General features: G+C 45.2%; 1 protein-coding gene across 1 annotated transcript; it reads left to right on the top strand.

Annotated features, from left to right (window-relative positions):
- Positions 1 to 12,286: 12,286 nt before the first annotated feature.
- Positions 12,287 to 13,194, top strand: LOC110676831 (60S ribosomal protein L10). Its single transcript, XM_021846158.1, has one exon. It carries the CDS (start codon positions 12,342 to 12,344, stop codon positions 12,999 to 13,001), a length of 660 nt encoding a protein of 219 aa, XP_021701850.1. The 5' UTR covers positions 12,287 to 12,341; the 3' UTR covers positions 13,002 to 13,194.
- Positions 13,195 to 13,451: the final 257 nt, after the last annotated feature.

Below are 13,451 nucleotides of genomic sequence, written 5' to 3'. Positions count from 1 at the left end.
GCTACGTAATGAATGGAAGCTGCTTACACGCCTTGACGTATGCAACGAATGAGTCATAAATACGAAAATGAATGGCTTTACTCATTATTGAAGAAAACAAATCAAATTGAAAAGCTTACTGCATGGTTTATCTTTTATAATCATTCATTAATTAATCAAGGTTAAGGGGGCAGGATCCATAATGGATTTCGGAATTTTCAAAAGCAGTTTATTCGTTAAAAATCAAGAAAATTTACAGGAAAATGTGTTCACTGCATTCCATTCTGCAACCGAAACACAGTGAACAAATTCTCATCGAATAATTTTCAGTTTTGAACAGAAAACTGCTTTTGAACTTTCGATGATAACGATGATTACGATAACGGAGCGTTGAACGTTAACATAACGCTTTGGTACAATCAGTGGGAATATCAGCAGGCGATGTTAGATTGCAAACATCTAACATGAACAAAAACCGCGAAAGAGCTTATGGCAGAATTTCCACCTACTAGGGGAAAAGGACTAACTTCGATCTACAAAAATTTTGTGCAAATTTTCCGATTTTCATACAAAGTATGCAAAAATCTTATGAATAGCTTAAAAACTAGTGCTAGGTTCAAATTTGGTGCTCTGCCCCTACTAAGCAATCCTTTATGTAGAATGGTAGTCTCCAAAAGAGTCTTTGGATTTGGATCAAATACAACTGACAAAAGGCACCGTCCTACGTGTAGGAAATACTTAAGGGTTTTTCTTAGATTTATGGTAACGTCAACGGATATAAAGCAAAGCCACGCAGTATTTGGTTGGATTTGGAACTTCCTTGGGCGTAAACTATCATTGTACTTATCATACAATATAAGACATGCAAAATTTATTTATACGTTACAAAGCAATGTTGTAAAATAAGTTGATTTTTTTCAATGATTGATTATATGTTTGACCTATGATTAAGATTACGATTACTGAATAAAATTAGCGATCTCTATGATTATGATTAATGATTATTGACTAAAACATAATATTGCAATGATTATGATTAGTGATTAATATATTATGATTAACGATTAACATTTATGATTAATCATAATCATTAATCGTTAATCATGATTAAATTTATGATTAATCCTTAACGCTCTGTGCAAAATAGAAGTGGCCATGTAGTCAGGTAAGATGAAAGAAATAAAATCAGTTTCCTTTTATACATAAAACATAATATTTCAAGTGGCGAGCAGATGTGAATTTGTTAGTTCCGGATTTTTTATTGCTACGGGTTCATTCACAAGAAGCAACTAACTGAGCGGTAATGGATCCTGAGAGGCGGAATGAGTTAATTTTTGTGTTACTTTTGTGTTTTTTATTCTTATTAAGCATGTGGAACAAGACTGGAAATAACAAATCTATTGGTAATTTATGATTTCCACAATGAAAATACAGTTTTTCGGTAAAATTTATTACAAACCGCACACATTTCTTCGGTAAATCGATAGTCAGTAAATTTGACAGCTGCCGCTTCTACTCTAGTTTACAGACGTTTTGGTATTTTTTTCGTTTATCGAACCAATTACCGACCGCTCAGCTGTTGAGATTTCGGTAAACGAATTACCGAAGTCTGTATTTAATTCGAAGTGTGTATGACTTTGTTCAAGATTTTCATTTAGGACACCTTTAACAACTCAAGCAATACTTTCTCCACTTACACTGATTTCTTTTTTTTTTTTTGACCATTTTTATATAGACCATGGCTGGAATCGAAGTTTTGGTTCTATTAAAAATTTCACATGCTTAAGTTTAAAATTTTAATTTTAATTAGTGATAGTCTGATCAATTATCATACGTCGCTGATAAATATATTTTTTTCAGATTTTTATTATAGGCACATTCTGATCACAAATTTTGTAAAATAAAGTCGCTCAAAAATAACGCGATTTGTGCAAGACTGATAAGAAATATTTCACAGAAATGTTACTTAATCAACACATCAATAACTAAATTATTCATTAAAAAATCGCAATCTACTCTAGTTGGGTACAGTTATCAAATGTGTTAAAATCAGATTTTTATCTACACTAGTCTCGAAATGGCAGTATGGTGAAGTCGTGCCCATACTTTCTGGGACACCCTATATTTTAAACTTTTTTCAGCATTTTTTTATTCTATGCAAATGGTATGGGAGTCAGAAAAAACCAGCCTGTTTTCTAAGAATTATGTTATTTTTTCTGTTTAAAATATCGTTAGAAAGCCAGTAAACTGTAGAATTTGTAATTATAGTCACATTCCAGCCTACGATTTTTAACCCTTAAACTTTCTGAGCTTCACTATGCATAACATATTTGCCAATGTTTGTCCTACCCATGGTTTTGGACTTGGATGCGCCTCTGTCTTCTGCCATTCGTTAATCAAAGCGGCCCATCAAGTAAGAGTGGAATTTCACAGGAAGCCTTCTTAGTATTCTTCAAAATGATTCCCTCAAATTTATTTTTCAGGTGCAGCTTTGAGAATTTCTTCGATTATTTCTAGAGAAAGAAAATCATCCAAACATTTCTTTGTCTAGTAATTCCAAAACATATGTTTGTATAAATTCTTTGTCGATTTCCGATGGATTCCATGCAAGTTTCTTGGTATGTTTTTGAAGAGATGTATGAATCATTAGACTGATGCAATTCTTTTGCTCCCCTATGCTAAAAACGATGTTAATTATGATACCACTATTGCCTGCTGAATACTTGGTGGAGCATGTTGCATGCAAACCCACTTTATGGTGATGATTAACAATTTATCCCGACGTTCAACCAAGATATGATCTTCGGCAAAGTTGTAGCTAGAAGGATTTCACATAAGAAGAGTTTATTTACTTTTCCATAAATTATTATGACGAAGAGATAAAGGGCTGAACACAAAAAGTTGGCGTTTTCCATAGTAATCTCCGTATATACTTCAAATGGCATGTCACAGTCAAATTTCTTCCGAATCACTTCAAACTTTGGAAGGATCATATTTACCATGATTGACTTCGTTTAAGCATAGGGGAGCCAAAATTTCAAAATTTGCATCACTCTAATGAAACATTCTTGGTAAAACTCTGACGGAAACGTGATTCGTTGAAACATTTAACTCCACCGTAAATTGTCTTCACATCCTACATACATTTTCTTCTAGAACTTTGTATCTAATCACCAAAAAAACTGTTCGCTAAAAAGTGTTCTTTTCAACCAGCTTTCCACAGGTTGGGAGCCGTGGTTCTTGCCATATGCCTTTTCCAAGTCAACAGGATGCCGTCATCTGACATATTACTGTTCAAAGACGGGCAATCATCATCATTTTAGTCTCAATTTGGTCCGACGGCTGCCAGCATCGATTTACTGCCGCGCATGCAATCTTCTCATGCCTATCTAATGCTTGCCACTACCGTGATAGACCACGATGCTCGAAGCTGCATACATATGGCTATCGCTTGGCAATCGAATTAGTGCTTAGCAGCTGCGCAATCGCGCTAATACTAACTCACCTCCCACGACCTGCAGGAGGGCGCTAACGCATCAATTACCAATATTGCATGTACCGATCCTACACTTGAGGCCACATCGAATTGCCACCAATTGAAGCGGTGGTGACACACAAACGGAAAAGCTACGCGGCAGATCGCACACTTGCAGTCTTCTCACCCAGTAGCTAGCGCACGTCGTTTGCCTTGAAAGATTCACCGAGCAGCACAGGTGTCACATCGCGATGTGCAAAACTAGCCACCAGCTTAGAGGCCTTTGAATAGGAAAAAAGGCGTGAAATTGATCCACGCTGGGATTTGTTGATTTTATCACATCTTAGATGCGTGAGTTGAATTCTGTGCGCTCATTTGCCACAGGTACCTATCCGCGTAGGTGGCAACCATAAGCAGAAAATTAATGGCCACCTTCATGTGAGTGTAGTCGGTTATGATTTTCTAATAATAGCGACAATGAACCGCCGCACACTGCCGCGTGATACACCTTTCGTTGAAAAGAATCATAAAATCATGACGGCGCGCACATAATGGCGCAATGTTTATCTCCGAACCGTTTGTTTTCCTACAACGAACGCATACAAATTATGAGCGAAATCATGACGAATGTGGACACAACTCGTCGGGGGGACCAATGGGGAAGGGTCTGTCTGGCGACGACGACTGTAGGAGATATTTCCGCAACGTGATCACTCCCTTTTTGACCAACAACAACGGTGCTATGCTGCTCTTCAATGTGCGTTGTCGAAAGTTCATCAGTTGATGCCGACTAAATTATGCTATACAAAGACCCGACGACGCGACACGACGCCGCCGCCACCTCACGATCTGGCTTTGAATGTACAGTAGGGTGGCCTACCGTTTTGATTCGAATTGCCGGACGCTTCGAAAGCCGGACACTACGACTATTTTTTTAATTTTTAATAATATAAATTTATGCACAGAACTATTCTTTAAGTTTAATTGTTCGTTATAGAAGTTAATGTATCGCAGGAAACTGGAATACATAAAAAAAAATGAAAAACAAAATGTGTAACGATACTCTACACATTTACATCAATGTGTTAGCGTGAGGTGAGTGCATCAATTTTTCCAAAACTTGTTTTACCTCTCTGGCGACTTTTTTTTTTCCTTAACTTTATATATTCACAACTTATTGTTTTTGAGCCTTAGATCTAATTATAGATGTACCCCATAGTTGTGTTGTCATTGCGCATCGTATTCGACCTCTGTAGTGAGAGATGCGAAGAGCGCGTAACTGCTGTTGTTGTTGTAGGTATGCCGAATTGCCTAGTTGCAGGCTGGGGTTCTATTTGATCATCCATTGTTCATGCCTTGGTTCAATTTGCCTACGATGAAATGCCATTCGCCTCAGTTGCTTTCCGAGCGTAGCACAGTTTGGATGCGGGCCCGTGCATCGTCCACGGTGATGCCTCGTAAAGCAACTGGACTAGTTTTTTGTGAAGGGGCTGGGAATTTGACCCATGACCATCCACTTATTAAAGTGGAAGTGTAGCTCTCTACGTTACTTGCCCCCCCAATCTCTGGCGACTTCAGCGCTTTTCTAGACTCGAGACTTTTGTGTTTATGTCTAGTAAACTGTTCAAAATCCTGAAATTTAATACAAAATATGCAAATAAAACGTCAAAAACAAGTGTCCAGATTTTAAAGCAAAAGAGTCCGGAATTCGAAACAGTCTCAGTTGATACTTAACGCCAGAAAGAAATGGTTCCAGGGACTCCACCAGATTTTTTTTCACAGCTTTTTTAGAAATTCTTCGAAGAGTTCCTATAAACAGTTAATCAGTTTTGACTTAACGGATTCCCATCTGAAGGATTCCTTGATCGATTCCTAAAGAAAATTCACCTTGTGCTCCACCAAAATATGATTCAAACATTTCTTCAAAAAAATTCTCCAGGAGCTTCACCAGGGATTATTCAAAAAACAAATCGCATAGAATATATCTAGGATTTTTTTAAGGAATTTTGGATTCCAGGAATTTTTAATACAAGGATTTTGAAATCCTTCAATAGTTTCACCAAAGCATTTGATCAAAAATTTCATCAAATAATTTCTCCAGGATTTTACTATAAACTTTTCGAACAATTCTGTATACTATACCATCAAATTGTTTTCGAAGTTCCTTAAGGATTTTGTTATTCTCCATTTACTTAACTTATTGAGCTCTTATTCGCCAGCTTGGACATCACCAGAGCGAATTCAAATTTGACAGTTGTTCTTTTTTTAGTACATTGTCTGTATTCCTATCTGCTTTATCGATTGAATCTATTTGTGGATCTGATCCGACGTTACCTGTGATGTTGCTTTTCCAGAGAATTTGTCATGAATTATGTCAGCGACGCTTTCTAAGAAGAAACCAACCAGTAATTCCTTTAAAAATCTGAAAAACAATCCTCACGGAATATTAACAGCAATTACATTATGAATTTCTGAAGCAGTTTCACCTAGGATTAATCCAAGAACCACATACAGTTATACCACGATTTAGTGAACATTTTGATTTCAAAATTGTCCTTAAAATTGAATTGTGTTTTTTTTTTTTTTTTTTTTTTTTTTTTCATGCATCTCTAGGAGTTAAAAAATCTTCTCAAGACTGGCCTGTATTTGTTCATGCTCATGCCACAGTGTATGGTTTGGCACTGTGTGGGATTCGCAATGGGGCGCCTACCCACTAAAAAACAGTCTCCTAGGTACACCGTCACCGTAAAGATTTCTTCTCCGGCACCACCTTGCGGTATTACTTCGAAGAAGAGGCGACACATGCTACGCGCACCCTTCATTAAGCCCTTCGGCTCCATCATTAATTTGTTAGTTCCTAATCCATGCCATGCTGAGCCCTTCGGCTCCCATTAATAATTTGTTAGTATTCCTAGTTTGTGATCTAAACATGCCATATTCAGCCATTCGGCTCACGATACCATGGGTGCCAGAAACTCCCTGACGAAGGAAGTTCTCTCGGTGCTGGACGCATGCCATTTAGCACTCCAGGTTCTCGCGCACTATTCGGATAGTCCCCGGCGGTGAATCTACCCTACCCCGACGAAGACTTCCCCGGAGGTGGAAGTTCTTCCGGTACCGATGCTGCCCGGATAGGTGCCAAGGTCGATCCTGCGATTCCGGTTGGTGGATGACTTCCGGTTCACAGGTGCCCTGACGACCAATTTGGCAAGACAATTTACACCGTCTTCAGCTCAAGGCTGCACAGACTGAACAATCACAAACATTAGGCAACGGACAACACGAAACACCCAGTAGCCCAATGATGAACTTTTCGTTTGACGAAAAGTTTCCACCGACTGGAGTGGGAATCGAACCCACACTTCATGGCACAATATGCCTAAACGACTGACGCCGCTAACCGCACGGCCACGAAGCCTACAATTTCCGGGGCTTTTCCACGATCTACTCGGTCTTGTCCCCGACGGTGGATCAAGCTTACCTACCGGTTGGGTGCCGAGGTCGGTTCGGCGATTCCGGTTGGAGACTGACTTCCGGTTCACCGGCTTGTTCCTCCCTCCACTTCCGCTGAAGCAATGACATTATTTTCGTCACCGCCATGTTCACCGCGTTCCACATCACCTCATCGCTACACATTCTATCCACTACGTTGTCTACGGTTACGTCAGCACCGCAGACCGCTGTCATCTCGCTACGTTCCGCAGCAAAACGTGGACACTCGAAAATGACGTGTTCCGGCGACTCCTCTACGACTGGGCACTCAGCGCAGAGCGGCGACTCTGCGTGGCCGAACCTGTGCAGATATTTCTTGAAGCAGCCGTGACCTGACAAGAACTGCGTCAAGTGGAAGTTGACTTCTCCATGGGATCTGCTCACCCATTTCGCCAGATTTGGAATAAGGCGATAAGTCCACCTTCCCTTCTCAGCGGTATCCCACTCGCGTTGCCATTTCACCATCGTGTCGGCTCGGGCAATCTTCCGGGCTCCTCTAGTACTACTAGCTTCGTAGCACTCCTTATCCTCTTCCAAAACGTAGCCGATAGGGACCATTCCGGCAATCACGCATACTGCCTCCGAAGATATGGTTCGGTAGGCACTCGCTACCCGCATGGCCATCAGCCTGTACGTGCTACTAAGCTTGACTCGGTTCCTCTTCGTCTTCATTGCGGTTCCCCACGCCGGGCTAGCGTACCTCAGGATTGACGTAGCCACGCTAGACAATAGCCTCCGCTTACTGCTGCAAATCGCCGAGTTATTCGGCATGATCCTGGACAGCGCCGTGACTGCCCTTGCTGCTTTCTCGCACGCGTAATCGACATGGCAGTTGAAGTTCAGCCGATCGTCGATCATTACGCCGAGGTGTTTTAGCTCCCGCTTTGAGGCTATGGTGTGTTCTCCCACTGTAATCTCAGCCTTTTGCACCACTTTTCGGTTGCTGATAAGCAACAGCTCCGTTTTTTGGTGGGCTATCACCAGTTTCTTCTCGTACATCCAGTTTTCGACTGCGTCCACTGCTTCTGTAGCGAGAACCTCCACCCTTTCCAGTGAGTCACCAATGACCACAAGCGTGATGTCGTCTGCAAATCCAACGATTTTGACGCCTGTTGGCAGCCTAAGCGTCAGCACTCCGTCGTACATAGCATTCCACAACGTTGGACCCAGGATAGAGCCCTGTGGAACTCCCGCATTTACCGACCTCGACTTCTGTCCTTCGCTAGTGCTGTAGCTCAAGACCCGGTTTTCGAAGTAGCTTCCAAGTATCTTGCACTGATAATCCGGAACCTTCATTTTATGTAACGCCACAGCAATGGCTTCTCAGCTTGCACTGTTAAAGGCGTTTCTCACATCTATCGTCACGACAGCACAGTAACGGTTACCTCTTCTTTTTTTTGTCCTTGCTTTGTCGGCTGTGTCAATCACTGTTTTGATAGCATCTACCGTTGACCTTCCTTTCCGGAATCCAAACTGCCACTCCGACAGTCCACGCTCTCCCTCAGTGAACGCCATCAGTCTATTGAGGATGATCCTCTCCAACAGCTTTCCGAGTGTGTCGAGCAAACATATCGGCCGAAACGAGCCTGGATCACCGGGGGGCTTACCCGGTTTCGGTAACAGAACCAGTTTTTGCCTTTTCCACTGTGCTGGGAAGTGTCCCTCATCTAAGCAGATCTGGAGTGATGTCCGGAACATATCTGGGTTGGCCGTGATAGCTGCTTTCAACGCTACGTTGGGAATACCATCTGGGCCAGGCGCTTTCTTCGGCTTCATTTTCTTGGCCGCCTCTATGAGCTCCTCATTGGTAATGATTGCTCTTTCTTCACCTTCCTGGCCATACGGTGTCGGTGGCCAGACCGTTGGCGCGTGTTGTGGGAACAACCCGTCGACGATAATCTGCAACTTCTCTGGGCATGTTTCAGCGGGTACGGCTGGACCACTGATCTTGGCCATCGCCACCCTGTATGCATCTCCCCACGGATTTGCATTGGCATCGCGACACAACTCCTTGAAGCACGTTCTCTTGCTCAGCGAAATTTCTCTTTTCAGATCGGCTTTCGCCGCCCTCAATGTTACTCTTCGCTCTTCCCTCTCACCATCGGTTTTGGCTCTTTGCATCCGTCTCCTGGCTTGGAGACATCTTTTGCGGAGGTTGCCAAGTGTCTCATTCCACCAGTATACCGGACGACGTCTGTATTTCGGCTCGACCTTCCGTGGCATGGCAATGTCGCATGCTCGTACCATCGCAGCCGTTAACTCCTCCGATCTCAAGTTCAGAACCTGCTCTTCTCTTCTGAGGGCTTCCACGAAAAGCTCTTCGTTAAAACGTTTCGTTTTCCACATCTGCTCATGAGGTGTACTCGCTCTCTGTGAGCATTGTGTTCTTCCACCAATTCTATACCGGACCTCCTGATGATCGCTATGAGTGTACCCATCGCAGACTCTCCAGTTCAGGCCTCCCGTCAACACAGGACTACAGAAAGTGATGTCGATTATTGATTCCCGGCCATCTCTACGGTAGGTGCTGGTTGTTCCTTCGTTACCCAAGTCTACGTCCAGCCTTGCCAGCGCTTCTAGTAGACTACGCCCTCTTGGGTTGGTGAGACGGCTGCCCCACTCAACTGCCCAAGCATTGAAGTCGCCAGCGATGACGACTGGTCTCCGGTCGGCTAGCTTATCGGTTAGCTCGTCCAGCATCTCGTTGAACTGGTCCAATGTCCAGCGGGGGGGTGCGTAGCAGCTACACACGTACACATCGTTAAGCTTTGCAATAACGAAGCCTTCGTCCGCCTGGAACACTATTTCCTGGATAGGATACCTCCCCATCGTCCAGATTGCCGCTGTCTTCGCCTTATCAGCGATCCAGTTACCGTTTCCAGCTGGTACTCGATACGGCTCGGCAAGGATAGCTACGTCGCACTTCGATTCCGATACGGACTTCCACAGCAGCTGTTGCGCTGTGTCACAGTGGTTGAGGTTTAGCTGAGTTACCTCCACTGCGGTTTAGAATTTCTCGCTTGCTTGAAGGCCGGGCACTTAGGGCCTCCCGTCGCGTGTCTGTTGCGACTTTTGTCCTTGCAAATCAGGCACCTTTGCTTATTGTTGCAATCCTGCGCCTTGTGACCTTCGTCGCCACACCATCTACAGAGCTTACTTCTGTCTGGTCCTTCGCAGTTTCGTGCCAGGTGGCCGTATTCCAGGCACCTGTAGCATCCCTCCGGTCTCTGGGAGATCTTCAGTGGACATACTGAACAACCGACCCGAATTTTCCCGACTTCCAGCGCTTTGTTGGCTGCGTCTACTGGGAGCTTTATCGACGCCGCCTGTGTACCAAGCGGTGCTCTTCTTAGCCGTACTGTCATCTGCACCGTTTCCAGATCGCACTGTTCCTTTATGGCGGTCCTCACTTCCTCTTCGGTGGTGATCCAATCCAGATCCCGCAATTGGAGTGTCACTTCAGGGCACATGGCTTTCACCTGCACCTTTTCGCCCATGACTCTCTCGGTTAGCTCTTTGTATGTTGAGCTTTTGTTCACCGAGTCTTTTTTTAGCTCGATGAGCATGTCTCCCGTCTGGGTGCGTCTGATCTTCTGAACGTCGGCACCAAACTCCTTTAGTTGAGGGTCCGTCCTCATGGCCCGCAAGACTTCAGCATAAGTGTCCTCGCTAGTTTTGACGACAACAGCTTCGCATTTTGCCTTCTTCCTGATTGGCCTTTGCTTTCTGGCATTCTCCTGTTTGCCTCTCTTCTTCTTGTTCCGGACCTCTTGCCATGGGATATCGCCGGGTCCCCCACTGAGCACTTCATCCGCCGGTTTTGGATTTGCATTTTTCGGCTTCTTGGGTACAGCCTGTCTTTCGTCTCCTGGTGACGACCTATGTCTTTTAGGGGTGAAACTTGGCGTAGTTCCTATTCCCGCTGACCTTTCTTTCCCCTTGCTATCTTTCCGAGGGGCTATGCCGGTTTTTGCCGGCTGCACTACCGCAGCTGCCAGGGCCTTTTTGGTCGCCGCTAACTCGGTTTCAACAGCATCAATCCTCTGCATCACTTTCCTCCAGTCCTTCACGGCGGATCCGAGGGTTCCTTGAATCCTTGCCACGAGGTCCTTGATGTCTTTGTGCACGTTGTGCCTCTTATCGACGAATTCCCGAAGCTCATCTACGACGGTTTTCGCCGCTTCCACCTTCGATTGGCTCGGGGGTAACTTCCACGCACTTTGCAGCTGATGTTGCTGCTGTCTCTCACGCTGCTCCTGCTCACTTTGCGACTTATCCCGCCGCTCCTGTTCACGTGTTCGCTGCTCGTGCAGCTCATCTTCGCCATGCTGGTGTTCCAGCTGCTGCTGTTCCAGCTCCTGCTGTTGGCCTTGCTTCGGTGGCGACCTCGGCAAGCCACTTTTTGCGAACGGATTCGCTGCTTCACCTACGTTGATGTTATTCACTTCCATGCTTAAGGGTCCCCCCTCCAAGCCGCTATCTCCACCCGTCGTAAGTAGTCGTCCTTGTGATCCCGTGGGTATCTTTGCTTGCAGTGAGGTCCACGCGAGGGCTGACACGGTCCTTCATGGGGTACCGGGTTCAGAGCCAGATCGACGCTAGTCAGGAATATCCATCTGAGCCTACTTCCACCAGCTAAGGTGGCGAGCTTTGAACGTACTAGGAGGCCTGCCACGGTTTTAACGGGACGGGGACAACCGTTCCATTAGCCCACCTGCCGTTTCAGAATAGTGTCACCCATTCTTACTAAGGAAGTGGAATAGAGCGATTGTCAGCTCTATAGCGTCGTGTTGATACAGTCCTTGACCTTGTCCTTGTCCTTGCAGCCAGTATGCCGTAATTAGGATCTTACTGGCATCGATCCTAATGTGCCGGTTGGCACTCCAATGGTTGGGCTAAGGCACTTTGAAAGCGGTACCAGGTCGCTTGTTCAGGGTTACTTGCAGATATGTGGTTTTTTGTAGAGATTCACCAGAGCCCACTGATGAACCCCCGCCACATCCTAGGTAGACCGTGCTTGAGCCCCCGGTCAGATGGACCAGACGCTCGGCTACCTCCCGAAGGAAGTACTAAAGGTGGTATTCCATACGGCTGTATGTACAAGTTTCGCTTGGGAAGGGTAAAAATCCCAAGCTCCCACCTGGCACCTCCTCACTCTAGCTGATGTCAGAAGGACAACAGTGCCCAGGTTGCACTACCAGCTAAGTACGCAACCCTTTGCTGGCGGTCTTTGTCATCGTTAGACCCGTGGAAGCGTGAGGTAGGGGCTTGTGAGGACCAGAGCTATGTTGGACGCTCCTTCCTGGTTGTCGACTCACCATTTTGCAACCCAAAATTAATTCTCTGCTAGTGAGCACACATTTCTGTGAGCGCTAGTAAATTTAACACCGTCAAAATGGGAAGACGTCCCGCAAGATGTTATCGCTACTGTAAGAATAAGCCATACCCGAAGTCGCGGTTCTGCCGTGGTGTCCCAGATCCGAAGATCCGTATCTTCGATCTCGGTCGCAAGAAGGCCGCCGTGGAGGATTTCCCCCTGTGCGTCCACTTGGTGTCGGACGAATACGAACAGCTGAGCTCGGAAGCCCTGGAAGCCGGACGTATTTGCTGCAACAAGTACCTGGTCAAGTTCTGCGGCAAGGACCAGTTCCACATCCGTATGCGTCTGCATCCCTTCCACGTCATCCGCATCAACAAGATGTTGTCGTGTGCCGGAGCTGATAGACTCCAAACTGGAATGCGTGGTGCCTTCGGAAAGCCCCAGGGAACCGTTGCCCGCGTCAACATCGGCCAGCCGATCATGTCGGTGCGCTCCAGCGACCGTTTCAAGGCCCAGGTTATCGAGGCTCTGCGTCGTGCCAAGTTCAAGTTCCCCGGTCGCCAGAAGATCTTCGTCTCGAAGAAGTGGGGCTTCACCAAGTACGACCGCGATGAGTACCTGAAGCACCAGGAGGAAGGCCGTCTGGTTAACGATGGATGCGGTGTCCAGTTCAAGAACGACCACGGCCCGCTCGCCAAGTGGGAACAGCACCAGCGCAACCGTTTCGGCGTGTAAGACGTTCGTTTCCAGCCGAATCCAGAACCGCGTTTTGTGTGTTTAGGTTGAGATGGAAGGAGAAGGAGGAGCCCCGTGTATTGTTTTGTACGCTAAGGACTGAGAATGTGCGAAGAAGGAGGGTGAAAATGTCCGAAAGGAAGAAAACAAGCCCAGGAAAATAAAGGGGGAACCATATTTTGCTGGCAAAAAAAAAAAAAAAAAAAAAAAAAAAAAAAAAAAAAAAAAAAAAAAAAAAAAAAAAAAAAAATGAAGTGTGTGTGTGTGTGTGTGTGTGTGTGTGTGTGTGTGTGTGTGTGTGTGTGTGTGTGTGTTTTTTTTTTTTTTTTTTTTCATGCATCTCTAGGAGTTAAAAAAATCTTCTCAAGACTGGCCTGTATTTGTTCATGCTCATGCCACAGTGTATGGTTTGGCACTGTGTGGGATTCGCAATGGGGCGCCTACCCACTA

This window comes from Aedes aegypti, chromosome 2 (assembly GCF_002204515.2).
Source record: "Aedes aegypti strain LVP_AGWG chromosome 2, AaegL5.0 Primary Assembly, whole genome shotgun sequence".
NCBI lineage: Eukaryota > Metazoa > Arthropoda > Insecta > Diptera > Culicidae > Aedes > Aedes aegypti.
The sequence above is the reverse complement of the archived record's forward strand: the minus strand, read 5'-3'. Positions and strand labels throughout refer to the sequence as shown.

Coding starts and splice junctions, on each gene's coding strand:
- LOC110676831 (XM_021846158.1), top strand. CDS start 12,342: ATGGGAAGACGTCCCGCAAGATGTTATCGCTACTGTAAGAATAAGCCA.